Source organism: Octodon degus, unplaced genomic scaffold (genome assembly GCF_000260255.1).
Source record: "Octodon degus isolate 3935 unplaced genomic scaffold, OctDeg1.0 scaffold00005, whole genome shotgun sequence".
Lineage (NCBI taxonomy): Eukaryota > Metazoa > Chordata > Mammalia > Rodentia > Octodontidae > Octodon > Octodon degus.
The window spans coordinates 10,323,239-10,346,435 of NW_004524581.1; the positions used below are offsets into that span (position 1 = coordinate 10,323,239).

The following is a 23,197-nucleotide window of genomic DNA, read 5'->3' on the forward strand; positions in this document are numbered from 1 at the left end:
TCCTGTGTGGCGTGCTGCTTTGGAATACGGTACATTATGGAATGGCTGACATGATGTACATGTCAGCATCATGGAATGGCCGGATTGAGCTGGCTGACGTGCGCGTGACCTCACACACTCTGCAGTGTTCTGGCTAGGTCGTCACTCCTAGTCCTGCCGCTTGCTGTGCCACGCGCTTTGTTTCGCTGCTAACAGGCACACTGCTGTCCTGGGTCCTGGCGTGTACTTCACTGCTTTTCTTAGTCACAAAGGAATATGCTGTCTGAGCATTCCCTGAGAAAATTATCAGTAGCAAAAAACTAAATATCTTTGTGGTTGAAATCCAAGCTGTTTTAGTAATAAAATCAGCATGTGTTCCGTGTAGGAAGTTTAGACAATATGAATGTTATGGTTTGTGTCTAGGAGTCCCCCAAAGCCTCATGCGGTCACGGGGTGGCTTCTAGAGTTTGTGATTGATCCATGGTCCAGTGCTGGGACTGCGGGTGTAGGTGCTGCAGCCACCCTGGGGTGGCAGCCTGCATACCACAGAAGGGAGGGATAGCCACCAACTGCACTAAATAAACCTTTCTTTTCCTCCCTTAGTTTTGAGTGTCTGGTATTTTGTCCCAGCAATGAGAGAAAAGTAACCAAGGCGATAGACAAATCGTAAAAACAAAATTAAATTTTGCTTCCAAAGGCATCTGTATGTAGTCTAATCTAATTCAGGTTGAATCATAGAAATTGTGGATTTTAGAGGCCCAAAATTATCTTATTATTATTATTATTTATTTAGGCAGAACTGGGGATTGAACTCAGGCTCTTGCGCTTGCTAGGCAAGTGCTTATTCTACTGTGCCATCTCCCTGGCCCTCAAGGCCCAAAATTATTGAATATCGACAATTTAATATAGACAAAGACACAGAAAACACAGTCGTAACTTCCAAATTGATTTTTTAAAATTTAATTTATTTTTATTTTTTTGCAGTATCAGGGAGTGAACTCAGGACCTTGCTAAAAGTTGACCTCAGCAGTCCTTTTTTTGTTTTTTTTTTTTTATGGTACTGGGGATTGAACTCAGGACCCTGCACTTGCCAGGCAGATGCTTATTTTACTGAGCTATCTCCCCAGCCCCAAAATTGAATTTTAGATAAAGATAAGACTGTCTTTCTTCTAAGATAAGGGATAATTTTGGTAGGCTTGCTATTTTATCAGTACCTTGCTCAGGTAGGAATATGCTATGACCCACTGAATTATCAAGTTGCTTTTTTTTTTTTTTTTTTTTTCCAGAAGTATCTGCAATCTGAACTTACATTACATTAGAAGGTTAAATAATTCTGGAACAAAGGGCAGAGAGTACCTCAGAACTAGAAACCTAAGATATTGGGCCTTTAGAGGTTAGCAGCTTCCCCAGGCACTGGCGCTTCCTGAGTTCTGCGCTGCAATTGTCAACTCAGAGCTTGCTCCTTCATGAGTCAGTGTTGAGTTTAACCGTGGAACTGTCCATTGTCCATCAGCAGAAGTCAGCTTTATGTGAGGGGGAATAAGCAACTCTCCATTTCTCACAGGGCACCTTGGGCAGCACCTGTAAGCACCGTGTTTCCCCATGGTCAGATGAACATGGAAGTGCCTGACCCAGCTAGTCACATACAGAATTTATAAATGGAAGGAGATAATCATTGTTGTTTTTACATAGGCATTTCTGATTTAGCTGAGCAAATTCGTTTTTTAAATTCGTATGGTTGTGGAGTGGAGAGGAAAGGTGGAATGCCCGGGTTGCCTTAGGAGCACAGCTTAGGTTCATATGCAGTTCATGCCTGGGATCAAAGCTGGGTCTTAGAAACTTGTGGGATGACGGAACATCCCTACTTCCTTTGAAGCATCATAGTGCCATAGGGTACAAATGGGGAGACTGGTTCAATCCTGCTTTGTCACTGATCTGATCTGATCTGATCTGTGGCCACTGGCAAATTTTCCTTGACTGTCAGTTGCCTTTATGTCACTCTGGTAGTTTATAAAGCCTTTTAGACCAATCTCAAAATGCTATTGTGAGAATCAGTTGAAATTTATTGAATGTGAGTGCTCTAAACAGCCTTGTTAGATACCATGTACTTATAGTTTATCATTATAAATTTTATTTATACTTACAGAGAACATAAACTACTTATATTATATAAATTTTATTTATATCTTTATTTTATTTGTACATTTGTTACAACTGCATTTGTAGTTTTTTTTTTGTTGTTGTTTGTTTGTTTTTCTTTTTTTGAGACAGGGCCTTCCTGTGCAGCTCAGGCTGGCTTTGAGCTCACTTTGTAGCCCAAGCTGGTCTCAAACTCACAACAATCCTCCTGCTTCAGCCTCCTAAGTGCTGGAATTGCAGGTGTGCTCCACCACACCCAGCGCATGTATGGTTATTATAATTGATTACTGGAAAACACAATTTTCTGCCCTTATAATACCTGAAAGAATGAATTCTGGTGTCCCTGATTTTCAGATCCAGAAAATGTTGCTAGGATCTATCTATGTTACAGCTTGTGTCTAGATGAACCACCCCCAAGTCTCCTGTGGCCTTAGGTGGGGCTTTTTCAGAGGTAGCTGAATCTAGAGTGTATGACACTGGAATTGATTCGTGGTGCAGGGCACTAGGATTAAGGCTGTGAGTTCTGTCTGCCCTGAGTAGCCTGGACAGACTGTTAAGGGATAGCGAGAGCTGTGGCTCTTCCCTGCTTGCTTGCCACCTTCTGCCCACTGTGAACTGTTTTTCCTCTGCCATGCCACCCACCTTGGAGCCAGCCGATGATGGACTAAAACTAAGCTAAATAGACATTTCCTTCTTTAACTTTGACTGTTGGGTATTTTTCTCAGCAGAGAGAGAAAAGTAACTATCACAGTCTGTGTTTGATGAGATGAGGGCATAGGTCCTGAGAAAACTGGTGGTCATTTCTTTGGAGACGAGGATGAGGGTGTCTGGAAACCATGAGGTTTCTGAAGTACAGTGTGTCACTGGACCAGCAGCTCTGGTGCGGCATGTTTGTTTATAGATATGCTTGGGTGGATGCAGTGTGGTGTATGTGACAGTTATTTTAGCATAGATTATAATAGCAAATATTAGCAACAGCCTGTAATTTATCAGTAAGGGGTTGGTTCTTCGGTTATGGTTCTTCTAAGTGGTGAAATAATCTGTAGCTAGCAGAATGACGGGGAAACATCTTTTAAGGTAATATTTTCAAGTAGAAAGACAAGGTCTAATACAGAGTTAGACTGTGCTACATTTTGTATCAAAAATGAGGAGAAGTAGTATATCTTTATTGTTTTTGGGTATAGATAAAAAAACTCTGAAAGAATATGCTGAAAACTGGGTGTGTTTAACCTGGGGGCAGGTTAAGGTTCTTGAGGTAAATGAAAGAAAGGGAGTGAAGTTACATGTGTATGTTTATTTTTTAATAAATTATGGACCATGTAAATAGATTATTCAGAAAATTAAAAGGTTTTTTAAAAAGTAAACTAAATGTTTGCCTTGTGAAGGAAGTGAACTTGTGAGACACAGTGAACAATCTGTTGACCAGCAAGTGGGTCAGGTCCATGAAAATGCACTGGGGTAATAGAACCTTTGTTTCTTTTAGGCTTGTGGTCCAGGTTTAAAAAGAAGTTTTTTAAGCTCTTGCGGAAGATGCCCTTTGTTGGTAACAAGGTGAGTGGTTGCTATTGAGGTCTTACTTCCCCTTTTTATAATCCTCTTTCTTCCTATTTGCTAAACACTATTAGAAAAGGACAGGGATCTTGTCTCCACTGCCAGGGTCCATTTGGCAGTGTTTGTGGATGGTCCGGGTTGCTGTGACTCCGGGCCAGTACTGCTTGGCATCCAGTGGGTGAGGCCAGGTGTCTGAAGCATCACACCGTGCACAGACAGCCTTCTAGCAGACATTGGACTGCTTAATATGTTAGAAGGGCCACAGTTGGAGAAACATGGACTGAGCCACTTCTCCACCATGTGAGGAGAGATTTGTTGAAGTAATTTGAAATTAGAAAACTTCACTAAAGTGTTACAATCTTTAGAACAGTATTTGGCTGTGCTTAATTTAACTTTTTCTAGAGGTTAAATTGGATTAGCCAACACTCTGTAGAAGGGTAGACAGGAAGCATTTTAGGCTGTGCAGGTAGTGCTGTGTCTGTTGTAGCCAGTAGAGGATGGGGTGTAAGGGATGAGGCTGACTGTATCCCAAGAAAACCTTGTTCCCAAAGAACACAGATTGGTTTGGCCCTCCCTAGATTTCTGTTTAGAGATAACAAAGCAGTTCTCTTGTTCTTTGTACCTGCTTGCTGTCTTCACTATTTCCTCTCTGCTCCCACCCACACTAGATAAGATAGCCTGTGACCTTTCATGGTCTTCATTGCAGGCAGGCGAAGGTAAGCAGCAGGTCCCGCGCAGGCTCTGTGGAGGCCAGATGAGGCCTTGATGCTCTCATCTCTCCCAGCACCCACCTTGCCCCTTGGCTTCTCTTGGTTCTTTTCCAGCTTAACCTGCCTTCAAGTTTTCTTTTACTTTTGACCTTAAGTGTGTGGGGGTGGGGGAAGAGTGTGGCAGACAGATTATCACAAAGGACAGTAGGGTTTCCCTGCAAATTACTTGCCTGTTTTCTGTTCTTATCCCTCTCACTTTGTCCTTCCATTTCAACATTTTGAGACAAATAAATGCTAAGAGTTCCAGAACCCATTTGTAAACATAATGGATTTGAAAGGTCCTTAGAGATAGTTCTTTATTTTTCAAAAGGGAATTCTTTTGCTGGCCCTGCCCACGGGGTGCCCTCAGACAGCAATTAAGACTGGACGTGGTGGTGCATGCCTGTAATCTCACCTCTTGGGAGGCTGTAAACAGGCAGATCACTATGAGTCTGATCTAGTAGTGAGACCCTGAACACCCTGTAGACCCTTCCCTAAAATTAAAAAAAAAAAGAAAGAAAGAAAAAAGAAATAATAAAACAAAAGGGGATTCTGAGGCTTAGAGAAAAAACTTACCTCAGTTCTTCACTTGTTACCTCACTTATTGAACACTCACTCGGTGTCAGGCACTTTTCTGGTTGCTGAGGATATAGTGGCAAACAGCTCCCAGTCCTGCCATTGTGGAAGTTAAGCAGTATTTTATTAGGAAAGACAAAAACTGAACAAATATATAAGATTTCATTTTGAAATAAATGCTTTAAAAAATTTAAATTGAGTAATGTGATAGAGGTTGTGAGGCAAGAATGGGTGCAAAGGTACTTGCCAAGCTAGTGTTCCTCTCTTTATGCGTTTTTGGGTGTGTTTCCTGTTTTTCCAAGAGCATAATCTTATGTACGGAAGTTTACATAAATGGCTCCAGCTTGTATGGTTGCCATGGGTGCAGTATAATTTTTTGTTCACAGCTTTACAAATATCGCCACTTCACAGCATGCCTCCAAGCTGCCAGACAGCGTGTACTGTGCTGCCTGCCGGTGCTGGCATGGCAGGCTCTGGCAGATGTGCCTCAGAGGGGTGGCTTTCCTTGTGGTTTCTCTGTGGTTAGGGGCACATGTAAAACCCTCTTGTATTTCAGACATCTGGGACTAGGGCTGAGAAAACAGAAATAATTCAAAATGAGATCTTGGGCATCACATTTTTCTTTCTTTGTTCCTTTTTTTTTGTATTTAGTGCAGGGTCTACAGGGTCTCACTACACAGATCGCACTTGTAATGATTCTCCTGTTTTCAGCTTCCCAAGCACTGGGATTACAGACATGAACCACCATGCCCAGTCTCAATCACTGTCTCAGTGTGCCATGGGGGCAGGGCTGGCATGGCACATCCATCCATCCATCTTTCTTTCTCTTTCTTTTCCTCCCTCTCTCCCTCCCTCCCTCCCTTCCTCCCTTCCTTTTGTGTGTGTGTAGTGTAGGGTCTATAGGGTCTCACTTTGTAGATTGGACTTGTAGTGATTTTCCTGTTTTCAACCTCCCAAGCACTGGGATTACAGGCATATGCCACCATGCCCAGTCTCAGTCACCCGACTCAGCTGCCCTGGGGGTGGGGCTGTCACTGCATGCCGGGGATGAACCCTGGCCTCTGCGGTCTGCCTAAGCAGGTGCTTTAGTCCACTGAGCTATCTGGCTGGCTATTGGGCATCACATTTTAACAAATGCATTGCAGGAGCCAGAGCTTTTGTCACATAGCCTTTCTCCGCAGTTTGCCACCCAAGAGTCTCGTAAGTAGTAACCTTGCTGTCCCAAGTTACATGGGCTGGGAGATAGCTCAGAGGTCTAACCCTTGTGCCTGTCATGCACAAAGACCCAAGTTCGATCCCTGGTCCCATGTGCCATGCTGCCCCTGAACCCGGGGCATGCTGTGCCAGCTCTGAAACCAGGCGTGGTATCACACGCCTGTAATCCCAGCACTGGGAAGGCTGAGACAGGAGAATCGCTGTGAGGCTGATACCGTGTAGAGACCCTGTATCAACAACTACAACAACAAAAAATTATTTTAAAAAGATAATTATAGGTTTCATGAAATGAGGTTTTTCTACTGCATGCCCACTGCCTTGGTTTGTTTTATTCATTGTGTACCCCTGGCCAGCAGCGTTGTTCAGTCAGTGTTTGCTAACCCAGTAAGTGATTGAATGGAAGTGAATGGCTCCGAAGCTGTGGCATGAGAATGAGAGAAATAAGCATAGCTGATTAGTTCCTCATGGCACTTCAGAGTCAGGCAGTCCAAGCTGGACAGCAGCTTAAGGAGAGTGAATGCCGTGGTCTGGCAGCTCTTCATGTTGCATGATTCTGCACAGGAACTTGTCTGGGACCTCCGGCTTCTAGGGAAGCACTGTGCGCATCCCTTAGAGTGCCTTATCACATGCATAATGACCGAGGTCTGCTTCGCTGTGTCGTGGCTGCTGTCAGGGCTCTGCCTTTGTGGCTTTCGGGTAAACACTGTAGCTGCTGCCAGCGCTGGAGTGAGGTGGATGCTGCCCTCAGATTAGGGCGGACTTCAGCAAGTGCAAACCAGATGAAGCAGTGCTGATATTAACACGGCAGAGAAAAGGCTTAGGAAGTTGGCTTTCTTTATTTTTTTTAATTTTTGCCGTGCTAGAGATCAAACCTAGATCCTTGCACTTGTTAGACAAGCACTGTGCCACTGAGCTGCATTGCTGGTCCCTAAAGCTTGGCTGTTTTAAATTCTCAGAGGCAGTTATACATGCTGACTCATGAGTCAGAATATCACATCTCTTTACGAAATACCCTCCAGGGGCCAGGGAGATAGCTCAGTAAGATCCTGAGTTCAATCCCTGGTACTGCAAAAAAAAAAAAAAAAAAAAGAAAGGAAAAAAAAAGAAATACCTTCCTAGCCTGTGTGTGGTGCCTAGTGTTGGGCAGATGACTAGATGTTATAAATGACTTTCCGCTAACCTTTTATCTTTTTTTTCTTACACGTGAAGATTCAGGGCAAGTTGACAAAAATCAAAGAAGACCTTGGGAAGCACTTGAAGTACCTGCAAGTGGATAAAGACTATGTGAAAGCCCTGCCCACCCAGGGCATGAGCACAACGGCGGTCCTAGAGAAGCTCAAGGACTACAGTGCCACTGGTAGGATGCTTGGGGCGGACATACTTCTGCACCTCAGCATGGTAGCTTCTGTCATCCTTTGATATTTTCTTTTCTTTCTTTTTTGCTATATTTTTAGGGAAGGGCCTACAGGGTCTTCAGGGTCTCACTACTAGATCGGACTTGTAGTGATTTTCCTGTTTATGGTCTCCCAAGTATTGGGATTATAGGCGCGTGCCACCATGCCCAGTCTCAATCACTGCCTCAATGTGCCCTGGGGGTGGGTCCAGCACAGCAGGCCCAGGCATCGAACCTCTGGCCCCTGTGCCTGCTTGCAGGTGCTTTAATCCACTGAGCTATTTGGCCAGCTCTCAGGCCTAATGTTCAGTAGTATAACCCCTGGGGTCAGCCTGGCTTCACATTCTGTTTTTGCTGCTTAAAAAGAGTTATTTACCTTCTGTGTATCCCATTTTTTTCTATCTCTGTATTCTCTCTTCCTTCGAAGGATAATTAATAGGATTAAATGAAATCATAGGGCTGGGGATGTGGCTTAGTGGTAGAGCTCTTGCCTTGCATGCACAAGGCCCTGGGTTCCATCCCCAGCACTACCACCCCCCGAGAAAAAAATCAGATGAAGTCATATGTGGAAATGTATAGTACCTGGCATGTATTGGATGGTACTCAGTATTTAATAAATGTTAAGTATTGTTGTTATTAATATAAGCAGATACATAATTTTTAGGTTTAAGATCATATTATAAGTATGTTTTAAAAAATAAGCTTTTTAGGCCGGGGAGATAGCTCTGTGGCCTAAGTGCCTGCCTGGCAAGCACAAGGACCTGGGTTCAATCTCTGGTACCACATGCTGTGTAGGCCCCACATGGAGCCAGCCACCAAAACCAGATGTGGTGGCGCACTCCTGGAATCTCAGTGCTGGCAAGGCTGAGACAGGAGGATCACTATGAGGCCAAACTGCATAGCGAGATCCTGTACCAAATACATACATGCATAATAAAAATAATTAAACTTTTTAGTTTGACATAATTTTAGATTTATAGAAAAGAAACAAAGATGATAGAGATTACTGTGTGCCCTTCACTCATCTGACATTAACAACTTGCTAGCCATGGTACCTTTATTAAAACTAAACTATAAGTTCTGTTTAATCAGTTTTTCTACAGATACTCTTTTGTTCTATTCTAATATCCAACCAAGGATATACACCAGAGTGTATTTTGACAGACAAAATTTCTAATGAATATGTGTTGAAGAAAGAGTGGAAGGCAAACTGGTAGCAAGCTGGCACTGGCTTTTGCTGGAGATGGCTGTGAGAACAGGAGATGGTTGTGTACCTGCTGCTCAGCTTTCTGGTGTCTTGCCAAACTGAAGAAGATTTTTGCCTTAGGGCCCTGCCTACTGTATTTGCATTTTCAGTTCCTGTTTCTGTGGTGGCTTTCTCACTGTCCACTTTCAGTAGGGGACAGCCATGTTGCAGCAGAGAGACCCAAGACACCCACTTAAACAGATTTATTGGTGTAAAGTAGACTCTGTGTGTAGGACCACTGGAGAAGGCACGTGGAAACTGTCCCTGTGTTCTGGCCAGGAGCGTTTCTCAGCTTTTTCTCAGGGCTGCCTGACAGCCAGACTTTAAGCACTAGGACATATCCTACTGGTCATGGCGGCTGCTTCTGTGTGGGGTTCCAGGCTTGGAAGAAGGAAGGGCCCTGAGACTGGCGTGAGCGTGGTTCTTCCTGCGTCATGGCCTGTGCCCTGGCTCCAGCTCTGAGGCTTGAGTACTGAAATGCCACCCATTCCTCTCAACTCTGCCCACAGTAGTTCCCATGCTTCCTGTGACTGGATGGAAAGGCACAGAAGGAAAAGGTCACTTTAAAGCCATGTAGGGAACAGAAAGTAAGTGTAGGCAAAAGATAGCTGTTCTGTGGGGAGAAGGCTGCCGAGGTGTGGCCATTATCATTGCTGGACTGCTGTGGTTGCACCTCAGGGCTGCCAGTGTTGTTTCACACTGTTGCTGACACTCATTGACAGTCTTTTATCGTATGGCAGTAGACTTCTATTGAGATCCTTTCTTGATTTCATGTAAGAGCGACCTGGGGCTTCCACTCAGCTTCTTTTCTTCTGTGCCCAAGGGGTTTCTTCATATCTCCTCTGTATCACAATGTAACTGTCTTCCCTGCTGACTGAGTGCCCCTGGCTTTCTCTACAGATGGCAGCTGGCAAGAAGGGAAGGCCTCAGGAGCCGTGTACAGCGGGGAGGAGAAGCTCACAGAGCTGTTCGTACAGGTGAGCGCTGGGGCGTGAGGGATGCGTGTGGCACTTTCCCAGTGGACTTACTACCCTGGTCCCCTTCCTTCTGTCATCGAAACACCTTACTTAAGAAAAAGCTTATTGTTGAATAAAACCATAGAGCTTCAAAAAGGCTCTCTTCATCCTGACACGAGTACATAAGAATGGTCTTGTCACAGCCATTTTCAGTCTGGTAAAAAGTCAGGTACTGCACGTCTAGGCTTTCTGGAGGCCTCATTGAAAAGACATTACCAGGGAAGGTAGTCTGTCATTTGAGATTTTTTAAAAATATTTTTAGTACAGAGTCTACAGAGTCTCACTACACAGATCGAACCTGCAGTGATCCTTCCTGTTTTCAACCTCCCAAGCGCTGGAATTACAGGCGCACACCCCCATGCCCAGTCTCAATCGCCATCTCAGCGCACCCCAGGGTCAGGACTGGCCCAGCAGAACAGGGATCGAACCGCGGCCCCTGCGTCTGCCTAAGCAGGCGCTTTAATCTACTGAGCTATCTGGCCAGCCCTTTGAGATTTGTAATGGTAGGACTGATTGCATTTGGTAAGAAAAGACAAGATAGAAGCGGTAGTAATTTCCTCATGTCACACGACCTGAGAGATCATTCTCTTTGTTGTCTACTTTAGAACAGTCTATAGCTTCCTTTATTTCTGATCTAATGAAATTTGTGTGTGTGTGTGTGTGTGTGTGTGTGTGTGTGTGTGTGAGAGAGAGAGGAGATAGGAGGATTGAATCCAGTGTATTGCATGCTAGACAAGTGTTTTAAGCCCTAAACAGATTTATTTTTGAAGCCCAATTCATCCTGTGCAGTTGGGGTTGGACTGATGATCTCTAAGGCCTTTGTGTTAATTATGAAGTTCTGTACACCTTCGTTAGTCTATAAGTTACTTCTGTGTTTAAAGTCTTAAAGCACAGCTCGTGGTATGGCGGGAACGCGAATTCCTTCAGGAGTCAGCTCCCCCATGTTTAAGCTCGTTACCACCTGCATGAGCACTTAGCTCCCGTCTTTCTTTCTGCGGTGCCACGCTCCATCTGGCTGCCTTCCTTTCTCGTTTGTCCCGTTCCTCCTGTTCATCTCTCGAGTTCCACTTGATGGACCCTTTCTAGAACAGGCGGCACGATGTGCTCTCTCCCCCTCAGGAGCTCCCAGTGCTCTGCACAGAGATCCAGGCTTGCTCTCGATAGTGGTAGCAGCTTTGCGTCAGGCACTCTAATCAGTGTTTTGAATACAGTGTGTTTATTCCTAGAGCTCTGTAGGGTAGGTTGCATGATTATCCCTCTCTGTGTACGAGGAAACTGAGCTGCAGAGCATTATTTGATGTACACAGCTAAAAACAGTAGGCAAAGATCTGTCTGCTTTTAACTGTATTTGTACTTCTTCCTTTATCACATTGTAAAATAGTTTACTTGCATGTCTGTCTGGAGGCCTACTATTTGTTATTATTTATTGATACAGGGTCTCACTGTGCAGCTCAGACTTGTAGTGATCCTCTTGTTTTAGCCTCCCCAATGCTGGGGATTACAGGCATGCGCCACCATGCCTGGTCCTGGGGCTGGCCTGCATTGGTATCAGGGATTGAACTTGCCAGGCAGGTGCTTAGACTGCTGAGCTATCTCACTGGTCCAATTGGATGTCTGTCTCATCCACTATATTTCAGTTTTCTTTAAAATGAAGAACATGTATCTTGAAACTTAAAAAATGATACCTTTTTTTTTTTTGAGATAGAGTCTTGCTCTGTAGTCGAGCCTGCCTTGAACTCCAGCAGTCCTCCTGCCTCTGTCTCCTGAGTGCTGGGATTGGTGTTGTGCGCTGCCATGCCTGGCCCAGTCTTTGTCCTAAGTGCTGTGAGTGTAGCCTTACCTCATGTCCTCTTGCATCCCTTCACAGGCTTATGGAACTTTTGCATGGAGTAACCCACTGCATCCAGATATCTTCCCAGGACTACGTAAATTAGAGGCAGAAATTGTGAGGATGGCTTGTTCTCTGTTCAATGGGGGACCGGATTCTTGTGGATGTGTAAGTATATGGAAATAGCATCAAATAATCTTACTTTATAAGCTTAAAATGGAAGGGTTTATACTTTACAGGTTGGGGATTAAGTCAGTGGTAGAGTGCTTCCCTGGCATGCCCAAGGCCCTGGATTCAGTCCCAGTTTTCTTATAAAAAAAAACTGGCTGAAGTGGCTCATGCCTGTCTTTAATCCCAGCTTCACTGGAGAATGAGTAGGAGGATTTCAAATTTGAGGTCAGGTTGGGCAACTTAAAGATCACCTGTTTCAAAAATGTCTAGGGATGTGCGTAAGAGCTTTCTGGGTTCCGTCTCCAATGCTGCAAGTAATTGTATAATTATTGTAGAACGATCTAGATTGAGTGTGATTTAAAAACTTAAAACTTTTATAAAGTCAGTATGTTTATTTTCAGCAGTATTTTGTTCCTTGTGGTTCCTGATATAAAGCTTATTAGTCTTGCTTTGGTTCCGATTGCCACTTTATATTTTTAGATCTGAATCTTGTTTTGTTGTTTCATTGTTCAGTCTTTGAATTCTTGTTTCCTTAAAAATCTTAAAATTTTCTAAGTGAAAAACAGCTTTGAGGAATTTCCTCTGTCCTCAGCTTGCATCCTTCTCGGGTGGCTTTTCCCTGACCATTGCGCCCACTGTCTTTCCCTCTTCTTTTGTCTCTTGTGCAGCTACTGCTTTCTGTGTGCTGACCCATCCTGGGCTGGCTCTCCCTGTACAGTCTGTCTGTTGTGACGCATGGTGAGTGACTGCTTGTCTGCTACCATTCGATGAGACCATTCGATGAGAGGCAGGGTATAGCTAAAGCTTTGCTCGGACTGTGTTAGAATTTCTGAGTCTGCTCTTCTGAATTAAAGTTTCTTCTGCCCAGTCAAAATAGAATAATACAACCTGAACTCTGGCCCCTCTTGTATTCCTGGTTGTCACTCAGAGGGACAGGTCCAGGGTCTTCCCCTCTTGCTGATTTTCCTTAGCAGCCATTTCTCCACTCACTAATGAAAAGAGGAAGACAAGGAAACGCTTTCAGTTTCCTTTTCTAAAGATTTTGGGGGCCTGTTAATGAGCATTCTCAGGACTTTTCTGAATGTGTTTTACTTGTCATACTTTTCTTGGGAATGCTTCTGCCACTTATGTTCATTACTGTGTCTCTTTGCTTTTTTGTTTTCTTTTCCTTTTGTTTTTTCTCTTTCTCTCTTCTTCCTTCCTTTTTGTTTTTGACTCTTCCTCCCTCCCTCTGTCCCTTTTTCTCTTCTTCCCTCCCTGTCTTTCTCTCTTCCTTCTTTATTTTCCCCTCAGTATTAGGGATTGAATCCAGGGCTTTGTGCATGCTAGGCAGCTGCATTCCCAGCCTGTCCCCTCCCTCTCTCCCTTTCTGCCTTCCTGTTTATTGAGACACGATCTTGTTAACTTGCCTCGGCTCTCCTTAAACTTGAAATCCTTATGCCTCAGCCTCCCAGGTAGCTGGGATCCTAGGTTCGTACCACTGAGCCTGACTTGCTCACGCCTTCTTCCCTCCCTCTCCCTCCCTCCCTTCCCCTCTACCCTCTTGTCCTATTGTCCCCTTCTCCTCTCTTCCCCCCACTTCTCTTTCCTTTCCTTGATTTCCCATATTTGAAATTTATTGCATTAGATTCTCTGTTTCTTTATTTGCAGGTTGTTATTGCAGGCTTTGAGTCTTTCTGCTCCCTTAGTTTTTATTTGTGTATTTATGTGTTTAGTATAAGGTCTCACTATACAGATCGCACTTCTAGTGATCCTTCCTGTTTTTTCAGGCCCCCAAGCTCTGGGATCAATGTGTTCACCACCACGCTTAGTCTCAATTGGTCTCAGTGTACCTTGGGGTCAGGGCAGACTGGGGATCGAGCCCCCTGCCCCTACCTAGTCTGCCTAAGAAGGAGCTTTAATCCACTGAGCTATCTGGCCAGCCCTGCCCCCTTAGTTTTTATCCATTCTCAGCTCTTAAGGAAAGGAAGCTGAAGGAGTTTCAGTGTTCCCTCTTCATGTGGAAACCCAGCCCTAGAGGCTTTTTGAGTTGCCTTTCGTAGTTCAGCCATGTTTCTGCCATCGTGGCTTTCCTAATGACTGTGGCAGGGATCAGGAAAGGCTAGAGTCTGACTCCTCGTCTCTTAATATTTAGACTTCCATAAGAGAACTAATTAGTCCTGGTATTACTTGAGTCTCTCTCTCCCTTTTTGTGTGTGTCTTTCTCTCCTGTTTTGTTCCTTTAGGATCTATTTCAAATTCTGTCTCTCTGAAGCTACCTTTGGTGAGGACAGAGTTCAGCATTCAGAGGTAGGATGGGAAAAGACTAGACTGTTGCTGACAAAGGATCTTATTAAATATTTCTCATATCAACTATCTTTCCTGCTGTTAACTTCATTTGCCTCAGTTACAGTGGATGGGAGGCAACAATGTATTAAAAGAAACTAGTTTTTTTAATGTGGATCGTTCTTGGCTTCTGCAAATGCCAGCATTCATGAAGTTGATGCAGGAGGGCTGCTGCGAGTTTGAGCCCAGCTGGGCTATAAAGTGAGTTCAAGGCCAGCCTGAACTGCATAGCAAGGCCATGTCTCAAAAAAAAGACACAAAAGGAAGAACAAGAAGAACTCAAGCAACATGACAAGTAGTTAATGAATGTCTCAGTTCCTCTTCTCTCATTGCTGGGACAAAGTACTTGGTAGCCAGAATTAAGGGTGGAAAGGTTTATTTAGCTCATAGCTTGTGGAGGTTTCAGTCCATACTCAGCTGGCTCCAAAACAGAGTGGCACATGGCTGAGGGCAGCCATTCAGGGCAGTGCGAGATGACAGCAAAAGGGGGGAGTAGCGGCACCAATGGATATAGAGAGCAAGCCTGTCTAACTTACGCTGCATCTAGGCTGTCCGCCCAGGCTGGGTGCAGCACTCACACCCATAGTCCCACTCGATCATGAGTTAATCACACACTCTAGAAGTCTGCCCCATGACTGCATGAGGCTTTGGGGGACGACTACACAAACCGTAACAGTGAAGATGTGATTTTTCTTTTCACAGTTTCTGCGTTTCTTTGGGTATAAGGAGTAGTGAGAAGTGGAAGAGTTAACAGCATTTTTAAACACAAAATTTAGGGATCAAAATTTAAAATTAGCAGTAGAATTTATGTATTCCTGCCTTTATAATCAAAGTACAGGGGTGCTGGGAACTTAACTCTGTGGCACAGGCGCCTACTTGGCAAGCACAGGGACCTGAATTCATTCCTCAGTTCCAAAAGAAAAAGTATAGTGGTGTTTGTGCAGTGTAAAAATGATGTTGATATGGTCAATTATTGGCCTAGAAGTAGGGAATAGGGTGCAGGAATGGAGTGGGCAGCCAGGGATTGGGAAATACTTCCTCTCAGGTCATTCCCAGCCCTGGTAAGAGATTGCTGAGCCGAAGCCTTGGCTTTGTGGGTGCTTTGGGGCTGTTTTCACAGCTGGCTGGGCTCCTCTTGTGACATCCTGAGGCCTTAGGCTAGACCACAGGCCACGCTGATTGCAGTGCTAAGCACTTGTTTTTCCCAACACAGAAGTGCAGAGACCTACAAACAAGTTCTGTTGTGGGTGAAGGTCACCTGCTTCTGACAACTTCCTGAGTCAAAACTTGTCTTGCAATAAATTATGGAAAAATAAATAAAATGTAAAAAAAAAAAAAAACTTGACTTTTCTGAGTAATCTGCCATGTAACTCTTGGCCACTGTGATTCAGCGATACTTTTGTCCTGTATTTGAGGAAAGTTTAATAATCACTGTATCATTCCATCTTATTTTATGCCTCACTAAATATCCAAACATAAAATGTTCTACTTTTTATCACTAGATATTAATAGGTGGCGGTGAAGAATTGCTTAGACACTTGTTTTTCTCATTTCTGTAAAGAAAAACCTAATATTATTTGAATCTTTGGAAATTCTAAATTTAAAAGGATGTCTTATTAACTCAATGCTGATAACCTTTTGTTTGCTTTGGGATTAATTCATTCTCAGATGTTATCAAAAAGCTATGGCAGCTTGTGCTGGTCATGGTTTGCTGATGAAGTCAGAAGGCAAGAAGTGTGGACTGTGGGTCTTTTAGCTGTCAGCTACTAGACTGAGCACTAGGATTATTGTCCGAAACAGATCAGCCTCTGCCTCTGTGATTATTGTGCAGGGAGGGAAATAGGGTGACTGAAAAGACTTTTGTGTCTTTGTTTGAACTCTGGCCAAGATATCTGTATTAGAAATGTTTGTAAAACTAGGCCTACCTTGGAAAAACTTTTACTTCATTTAAAAAATCAAGATTTTTGTTTAGTTTGCAGATAGATGAAGTAACCAACTCTTCTAGGTAGAAACTTCTTTATCTGATGTTTTATACAATTTGTTAGAATTGTTACTTCACAACTTCACATTCTTTGACCTGGGCTGAACTTTTAAAACGAAACCTTGTCTGGGATTGTAGCTCAATAGCTCAGCATGCCCCAGCCCTGGAAAAAAGAAACAAAACTCTGTTACCCTTGAGTGGTATAAAATGCCATGTCATAACTGAACATTGGTGAGTATGAAAATGTACATGGACTGTGAACAGATTGGATCCGAGCAAATGAGCATCTGTCTAGACAGTGCCTGTTCATTCTTCTGTAGTTTTCATTATTCTTTTGAATTAAGATGGCTTGGTGACAAAGCCAAGATTTCCTTCTGGAAGATAGAGCAGTGTCTGCCCTGCAGCACACATCCAAGTCCTCATTTCTCTCTGGTTCGCACGCTGGCAAGATCAAGGCAGGGCATCCATGCCGACATCTGTCCCTAACTGCCCACTATAGTTGGCATCTCTTCTTTATTTTAGATGACCTCTGGGGGGACAGAAAGCATCCTGATGGCCTGCAAAGCTTACCGGGACCTGGCGCTAGACAAGGGGATCAAAACTCCAGAAATGTATGTCGGACTGTTTCCCACTTCAGGGTTCTCCATTTGGGGTGCTGCTGTGTGGGACTAGGCCTAGAGATGTTTCCTGGGTCTTTTTTTCCTCCGCAGTTCTTGTCTTTCCCCCTGGCCTAGTCCTTCTACCCTCTTTTTTTTTTTTTTTTTTTGTACCAGGGAGAACTCAGGACCTTGTGCTTGTATCTCACCAGCATTTTTAAGTGTTTGTTTGTTTATTTTGGTCTGTTTGAGGCAGAGTCTCCTTATACAGTTGAGGCTGCCTTTGAGCTCAGTTTGTAGCCCACTGTCAGCTCAAACAGGCAACCACCTCCCAGTGCTGAGATTCTAGGCATGCACTACCACTCCCGGCTCTTTCAACCCTTCTTAACCTTTTACTTGGGCAGCTTTCTAAGTGGATAAGCCAGTTATCCCCATGGGTCATTTCCATCCTGTGAGTTTATATACTACAAAGCAGAAATGAGATTCTTTTTCCAAAAGTGACAGAGTTAAAGGACTATGTTTGTATCCTGTGATCTCTTCTTTGAGCCATCTCCTGGGTCTTGCTTTGTAGCCCAGGCTGGCCTTGAACTCATGATGATCCTCCTGCTCAGCTTCCTGACTTCTGAGATTACAGGTGTGCATTACCATGCCTGGCTTGTGATTTTTTAAAAATTATTGTAAGTTATCTGGAGCCTAAGGGAAACTATGGTTATTTTTATTTCAGTGTATTTCTTAATTAAATACTGCATTGGAATTTTCCCTGGAAAATTTCAGCCTGAGGTCTGACATTTTAAATTTAAAAATTTTAAAAGTGGGAAAATTTTAAAAATACCAAGAGTGCTACCTCTGGGCATCTTCTCCTGTGCAGTGTGCTTATGCTACACCTTTTGGGTTAATGTTTTTCTACAGCAGTCAGTGACTAAAGGGAATTTTTTTTTTAAGGAGCTGCTCATGGCCTCAGGGTGACTCTCATACTTAGTGTATAAGAAGTAATCATTCTACCACTCTTGTTTCATTTGTATATGTTTGGTGCTTAGAATTTTACAGTTTTTTTCTCTTAAAAGGAACACAGTAATGAGAAGGGTGGAATGATTGAGGGAAGTGTGAAAGCAGCTATGTACCTGTGGTGCTGTTTCCTCTTTCTGCACTATTTGAAATACTGTTTCCACATGTGTAGGAGAAAGCAGGATTTTAGTCTCACAGACTGGTGATCTTCCAGAGTTGGAGGGGCCCGCTGACTGACGCCTGACTGCTGCAGGGCCTTCCCTGCCACGCCGGCCCCCACCCCATTCCCGCTGGAGCAGGCGTTGTGTGAGTGAGCGTGCGCTGCTGGGATCTGTTCCTGTCCCTGGGCCGTGTGCTGTCGGCCATTTATGCTTTGGAGCCCTCCACACTGAGACACACTTCAGAGCTCTTGTGCTTGTGACCAGAGCGATTTCCTAGGTAGCGAGGAGAAGATTTCTACAAGAAGTTAGCTGGTCTTTTTTGGTTTACAGTTAGAAAAGAAAATGATGATAACGCAATTATTTGAGGAAAAATAATCAAAAGTTTACTCCTACAGGCTGCCAACTCTATACTTTGTTGAGTCCACTTTTTTTTTTCCTTTTTTTCCTGTGTGTGTGTGTGTGTGTGTGTGTGTGTGTGGCCAGCTCAGCCCATCAGGGGGCAGGGCTGGCTGGCATGTGGTGCTGGGGGATTGAACCGCGGTCCCTGTGCTTTGCTAAGCTTGTTTTAAGTAGGTGCTTTAGACCACTGAGCCATCTCACTAGCCCTGTTGAGTCCACTTTTGGTCTTAGTTCATTATTCTCTTCTTCCCTGTCATCTAGAGTGGCTCCTGTAAGTGCCCATGCTGCGTTTGACAAAGCAGCCAGTTATTTTGGGATGAGGATGGTCCGGGTCCCTCTGAACAAGATGATGGAGGTGGATGTGCGGGTAGGTCCTCTGGAGATGAAATGTGGGTTACATGTGGGTGCCTCCACTGGCATAGAATGTAGTGGCCAGGTCATGTGGCCCCTGACTTGGGATGTTAGAGATCTGTTTTTTAATTTCAATGCCATCACTTTTGTATAAAATGAGCATTAATGAACTTGTTTTAAAACTCAGCTGGTTTTGATTAACCTGCATTAATATTGTCCTCATAATAGTGAATGTTTTTATGTTTCACGTTTGTGCAGAAGAACTTCATGGTGTTAGAGTATTACCAGAATTACATTTAAACCTTCAGGCAGTCATGGAGGCTGTCAGCCTGTTCGCTCTGTGTCTCCCAGGGGAGGTCAAGCCACTCACTCAGCGTCTCAGGGCTAGCAGGCTGGGGCCCATGTTCGGTTCTTGGGTTGCTTAGCTCTGCACTGCCCCCACACACACTGGCTGTATTGCTCCTACTTTACACTCAGTTTCCACAAATGAGCCTGCCTAGGGCGTCTGTGCCCTGCCCGCTGGTGGAGGCAGTGTTCTCCTCGGCTGCTGTGATAAAGGTGGCACTAGTGGACACAGAACTCTTAAGTTAGTGGCCCCGACTGCTCTCAAGCAGCAGAAGAGAAGAAATGTGACCGAGGCTCTCACTCTTGCCCTTGAACTTAAATCCCTAGGCCATGCGAAGAGCTATCTCCAGGAACACCGCCATGCTCGTCTGCTCTGCACCTCAGTTTCCTCACGGTGTGATCGACCCCATCCCAGAAGTGGCCAAGGTGATGAGAGAATTGGGCCTCTGGAAGGCAGAATGAGATTTTAAGATAGCCTAGTGGTGCAGTGCTTGCCAAGTAGAAGCAATTAGGGTAAGCCCTGCAACTCTGTGTAGAGCCTTTGAAAGTCACTCGCTTCTGCTTTGGGAGAGGGTTAATCTGAACCCAAGGCTTGTCTTTTAAGTGGATATTCTGAAATGGTTTTGAGTTTTAGATTCAGGTTAGGAAGTACTGTGCATTTAGGAGTGCGGCATCCGCAGGGGCCCCGCAGCACCTACCCTCAACCCTGACAGGCACTCGCAGGACCTTTCTCTCCTGCCTGCATCAGTTCCACTCACTTTCTGCCAGATAGCATGGGGAATTTGAGGTCATGCACATTTAAATAAACTAGATATCACAATATGGATGGATTATTTTGAAGGCTAAATACAATTGAAAGATAAACTTTCTTAGGAATATCCACAATAGCCAGTTTTTAAACATGAAAGTTATAGTACAGAATGGATAGCATGTCTGCCCATGTCCTGCAAAGTTTTTATTACAGGGCTGTTAAGTGAAATTGAATTGTGTTCTTTGTGTTTTGAAACTAGCTGGCCGTCAAATACAGAATACCTCTTCATGTAGATGCTTGTCTGGGGGGTTTCCTCATCGTCTTTATGGAGAAAGCAGGATATCCACTGGAGAAGCCTTTCGACTTCCGGGTACCAGGTGTGACCAGCATTTCAGCGGATACTCATAAGGTGAGTTAAGGGGGAGACCAAAGTCCTGACAGTTGGGTGTGTTAACTGTTGCCCACAAAATAAGTTGGCTAAAGCATTACCTCTATTTCACCCAAGGTATGAAATCTGGCCTTTTTTCTCCCACCTCATTAGCTGTTCAGATGATGGGATGTAGTGGTAAAAGTAAAAAGTGGTAGTGAAAAGGAGGCTCTTGGTCTTGTTGGCTGCGAAAAATCTCCCTGCCGTGCTGACAATGTTCACCTGGCATCTGCCAGCCTCAGGTCTTTATAACAAGGTCTTCTAAAACCTGAGCTTGCTGGAGGTGGCCAGGGAGAAGGTGAGGGCTGATCTTGGAATTCAGAGAGCAGCTCCTAGTACCACCACTTCTCTGCTGCTGGGGCCCCTGCACTTGAGAGGAGTCCCTGCACTTGAAAGAAAGGACCTGTGCTGTGTTTGAAATGTCTGCCTGCCACCCTCATTGGACTGAAGACTAGATCAGTTGGAAGCTCTTGAAAATATATCCAAATGAAGAAGTAGTACTAGGAGCTCCAGGATTGTGTGCCTTGTTTTATTTTGGGGATACTGGGCATTGAACACTGGTCCTTTGCATCGACCTGTTTTTCATTTTGTGACAGGATCTCACTCAGTTGCTTAGACTGGGTTTGAATTTGTGTGCTCTTGCCCCAGCCTCTCAGTGCTGGGGTTGTAGGCATGCTTTACCATGCTTGCCTGTGTGCACCTTGTTTGAATGTACTTTTAGAATTTCTTTTAAGCTAGAGCAAAGATTTTAAAAAAAAAAAAAAAAAACTGCAATAAATGATCTGCAATAAATTTTTGTTGAGAATGTGTTTTGCCTTCCCACCCAGACAGTTCCTATGCCCCTTTAACCAGCCATGTCCATGTGGGTCTAGAGATGAAATTATAGTGCCTTGTTAGCTTCAGTTAGCGTTGATGAGGAGGGCCCATTTTCTATGAGGAAACAACTTGCACAGTCTGTCTTCAGTTTGGGTTAAGGTGGTTTTGGGTTCTGACCACCATTGTAGTCTGACAAAGATGTGTAACATTGAGGGGCTGGTGAGATGGCTCAGTGGTCTAAAGCACCTACTTAGAACAAGCTTAGCAAAGCACAGGGACCACGGTTCAATCCTCCAGCACCACATGCCAGCCAGCCCCGCCCCCTGGGGCTGGCTGAGCTGGCCACACACACACACACACACACACAATTAAAAAAAAAAAAAAAAAAGATGTGTAACATTGAGCAGAAAAGATTAGACTATGATGTTAGCTGTTCCAGGTGGCGTGGGTTCCATTCTTGCCAAACTTTCAGTAGAAATTCTTTTTGTTTCTACCCTGAGAAAGATTTTAAATAAGGAAAGCCTTACATTGGGTAAGAGAGGAAGGAAGCTGCGGACTGAGCAAGGGCCTCAGACGCCTTATCCATGACAGAGAATCTGAACTCCCTTAAGTTCCTTCTGCTCTTGATCACTGGCTTGAGCCCTTAATGAGAGTGGGAAAACTCACCAAGATCTAATGAATATGTGGTGTGCTCTGGGCCAGGGCTGCCAGGTACAGCCACACTCACCTGTCTGCTTCTCTCCCAGTATGGCTACGCCCCCAAGGGCTCCTCAGTGGTGTTGTACAGTGACAAGAAGTTCCGGAAGTACCAGTTCTTCATTAGCACAGATTGGCCGGGTGGCATCTACGCCTCCCCAAGCATTGCAGGCTCACGGCCTGGTGGCATCATTGCAGCTTGTTGGGCCACCTTGATGCACTTTGGTGAGAATGGCTATGTTGAAGCTACCAGACAGATCATCAAAACTGCTCGTTTCCTCAGATCTGAGTATGTATGGAAGATGGCGGTTGTGCTTTTGCTCTTGCTTTTTCCAATTTCAAGGCAGCTGCTTGGCCACGTGCCATAGCCCTATCCTATTTGCTATCTCCTGCGAGACCAAGGGTTTAGGACAGTGGCTTAGGAGTTAGTGGAGGCAGGAGGAGAAGGTTCCCTTCTTTGCAAGGGACTCAGGAGCTGGGTAGACGGGTAGAAGCCTGTGGTTTTGATTCCTTGGGACTAGTTAGGGTTTGGGCCACCAGGTATTCCTAATGTCTCCATGTTTCTGGTCTGCATAAGAACTGTGATCCTGGCCCACCCTTCCTAGTGTAGAAGATGAGAAGACTAAAACCTCAGAAGGCTAGATTGGTTATAAGAATGACTTCAGATGATTAGAGATGTTGACATAGGAACACAGTGTGGCTGAATTTCCTGTTTCTGTGTTTTCAGACTGGAAAATATCAAAGGCATCTTTATTTTCGGGAATCCTCAGGTGTCAGTCATTTCTCTGGGCTCCCATGACTTTGATATCTACCGGCTGTCTAACATGATGACTGCTAAGGGATGGAGCTTGAACCAGCTGCAGTTCCCACCCAGGTATGCTTGAAGGACCCCTCTTGCTCTGTCCGTGGCTTTTGCAGAGCTCGGCGAGCAAGGTAGCGCAGTGCACAGAGTTTACCTGGTAGAACCCAGCTCTTTGGTAGCAACTATATTTGTAGGATTTCTCTCTTGCCGCCTGGGATAATTAGATGTGAACCGCGAGGTGCCTGCCTCCTGAGAAAGTGCTTATTTCTGCTGTTTTTTCCCTGTTCTCTATCTTCTGTAACTCTCCAATCTATCTTGTACACAGCCATCAAATTGCTCACATAAGGTACTTATTACCTGGGTAATATTTATTTCAGAACCCTCAGGAAGACGCCTGAGGCTTCAGGCCTTCTACTGGGTTTTTCTCCTTTTCTAACTGAATCTTCTAAGGTGCCTTTAGATCCTGCACTCCAGCAGAGTGGGCCAGTTCAGCGTCTTTTATTTACCAGATTACTTTTTCGTAGGTTGCTGCTATTGCCAGCCCATCTGCACTTTCCCATTCCCTCTTCTCAATCCTCTATATTCCCTCTTCTCTCCAGGGTGAGTTTGTTTCTTCACTGCCCTCAAGGCCCTGGCCAGCTGTATAGTCCTCCTGTCCCCAGAGGGCTTATCATCTAAG

The 23,197-nt window shown here is 44.5% G+C and overlaps 1 protein-coding gene across 4 annotated transcripts in view; it reads left to right on the forward strand.

The window, feature by feature from the left end:
* Sgpl1 (sphingosine-1-phosphate lyase 1) overlaps positions 1 to 23,197 on the forward strand; it is a 45,712-nt gene that overhangs the window by 20,960 nt on the left and 1,555 nt on the right. For all 4 annotated transcript variants that reach the window (XM_023718463.1, XM_023718465.1, XM_023718451.1 and 1 more), the window contains exons 4-13: positions 3,602 to 3,669; positions 7,419 to 7,566; positions 9,749 to 9,825; positions 11,732 to 11,860; positions 16,692 to 16,780; positions 18,592 to 18,697; positions 19,354 to 19,452; positions 20,037 to 20,186; positions 21,767 to 22,005; positions 22,444 to 22,590. In XM_023718463.1, coding sequence (XP_023574231.1) covers positions 3,602 to 3,669; positions 7,419 to 7,566; positions 9,749 to 9,825; positions 11,732 to 11,860; positions 16,692 to 16,780; positions 18,592 to 18,697; positions 19,354 to 19,452; positions 20,037 to 20,186; positions 21,767 to 22,005; positions 22,444 to 22,590 — 1,252 coding nt within the window. The remainder of the gene's footprint in view (positions 1 to 3,601; positions 3,670 to 7,418; positions 7,567 to 9,748; positions 9,826 to 11,731; positions 11,861 to 16,691; positions 16,781 to 18,591; positions 18,698 to 19,353; positions 19,453 to 20,036; positions 20,187 to 21,766; positions 22,006 to 22,443; positions 22,591 to 23,197) is intronic.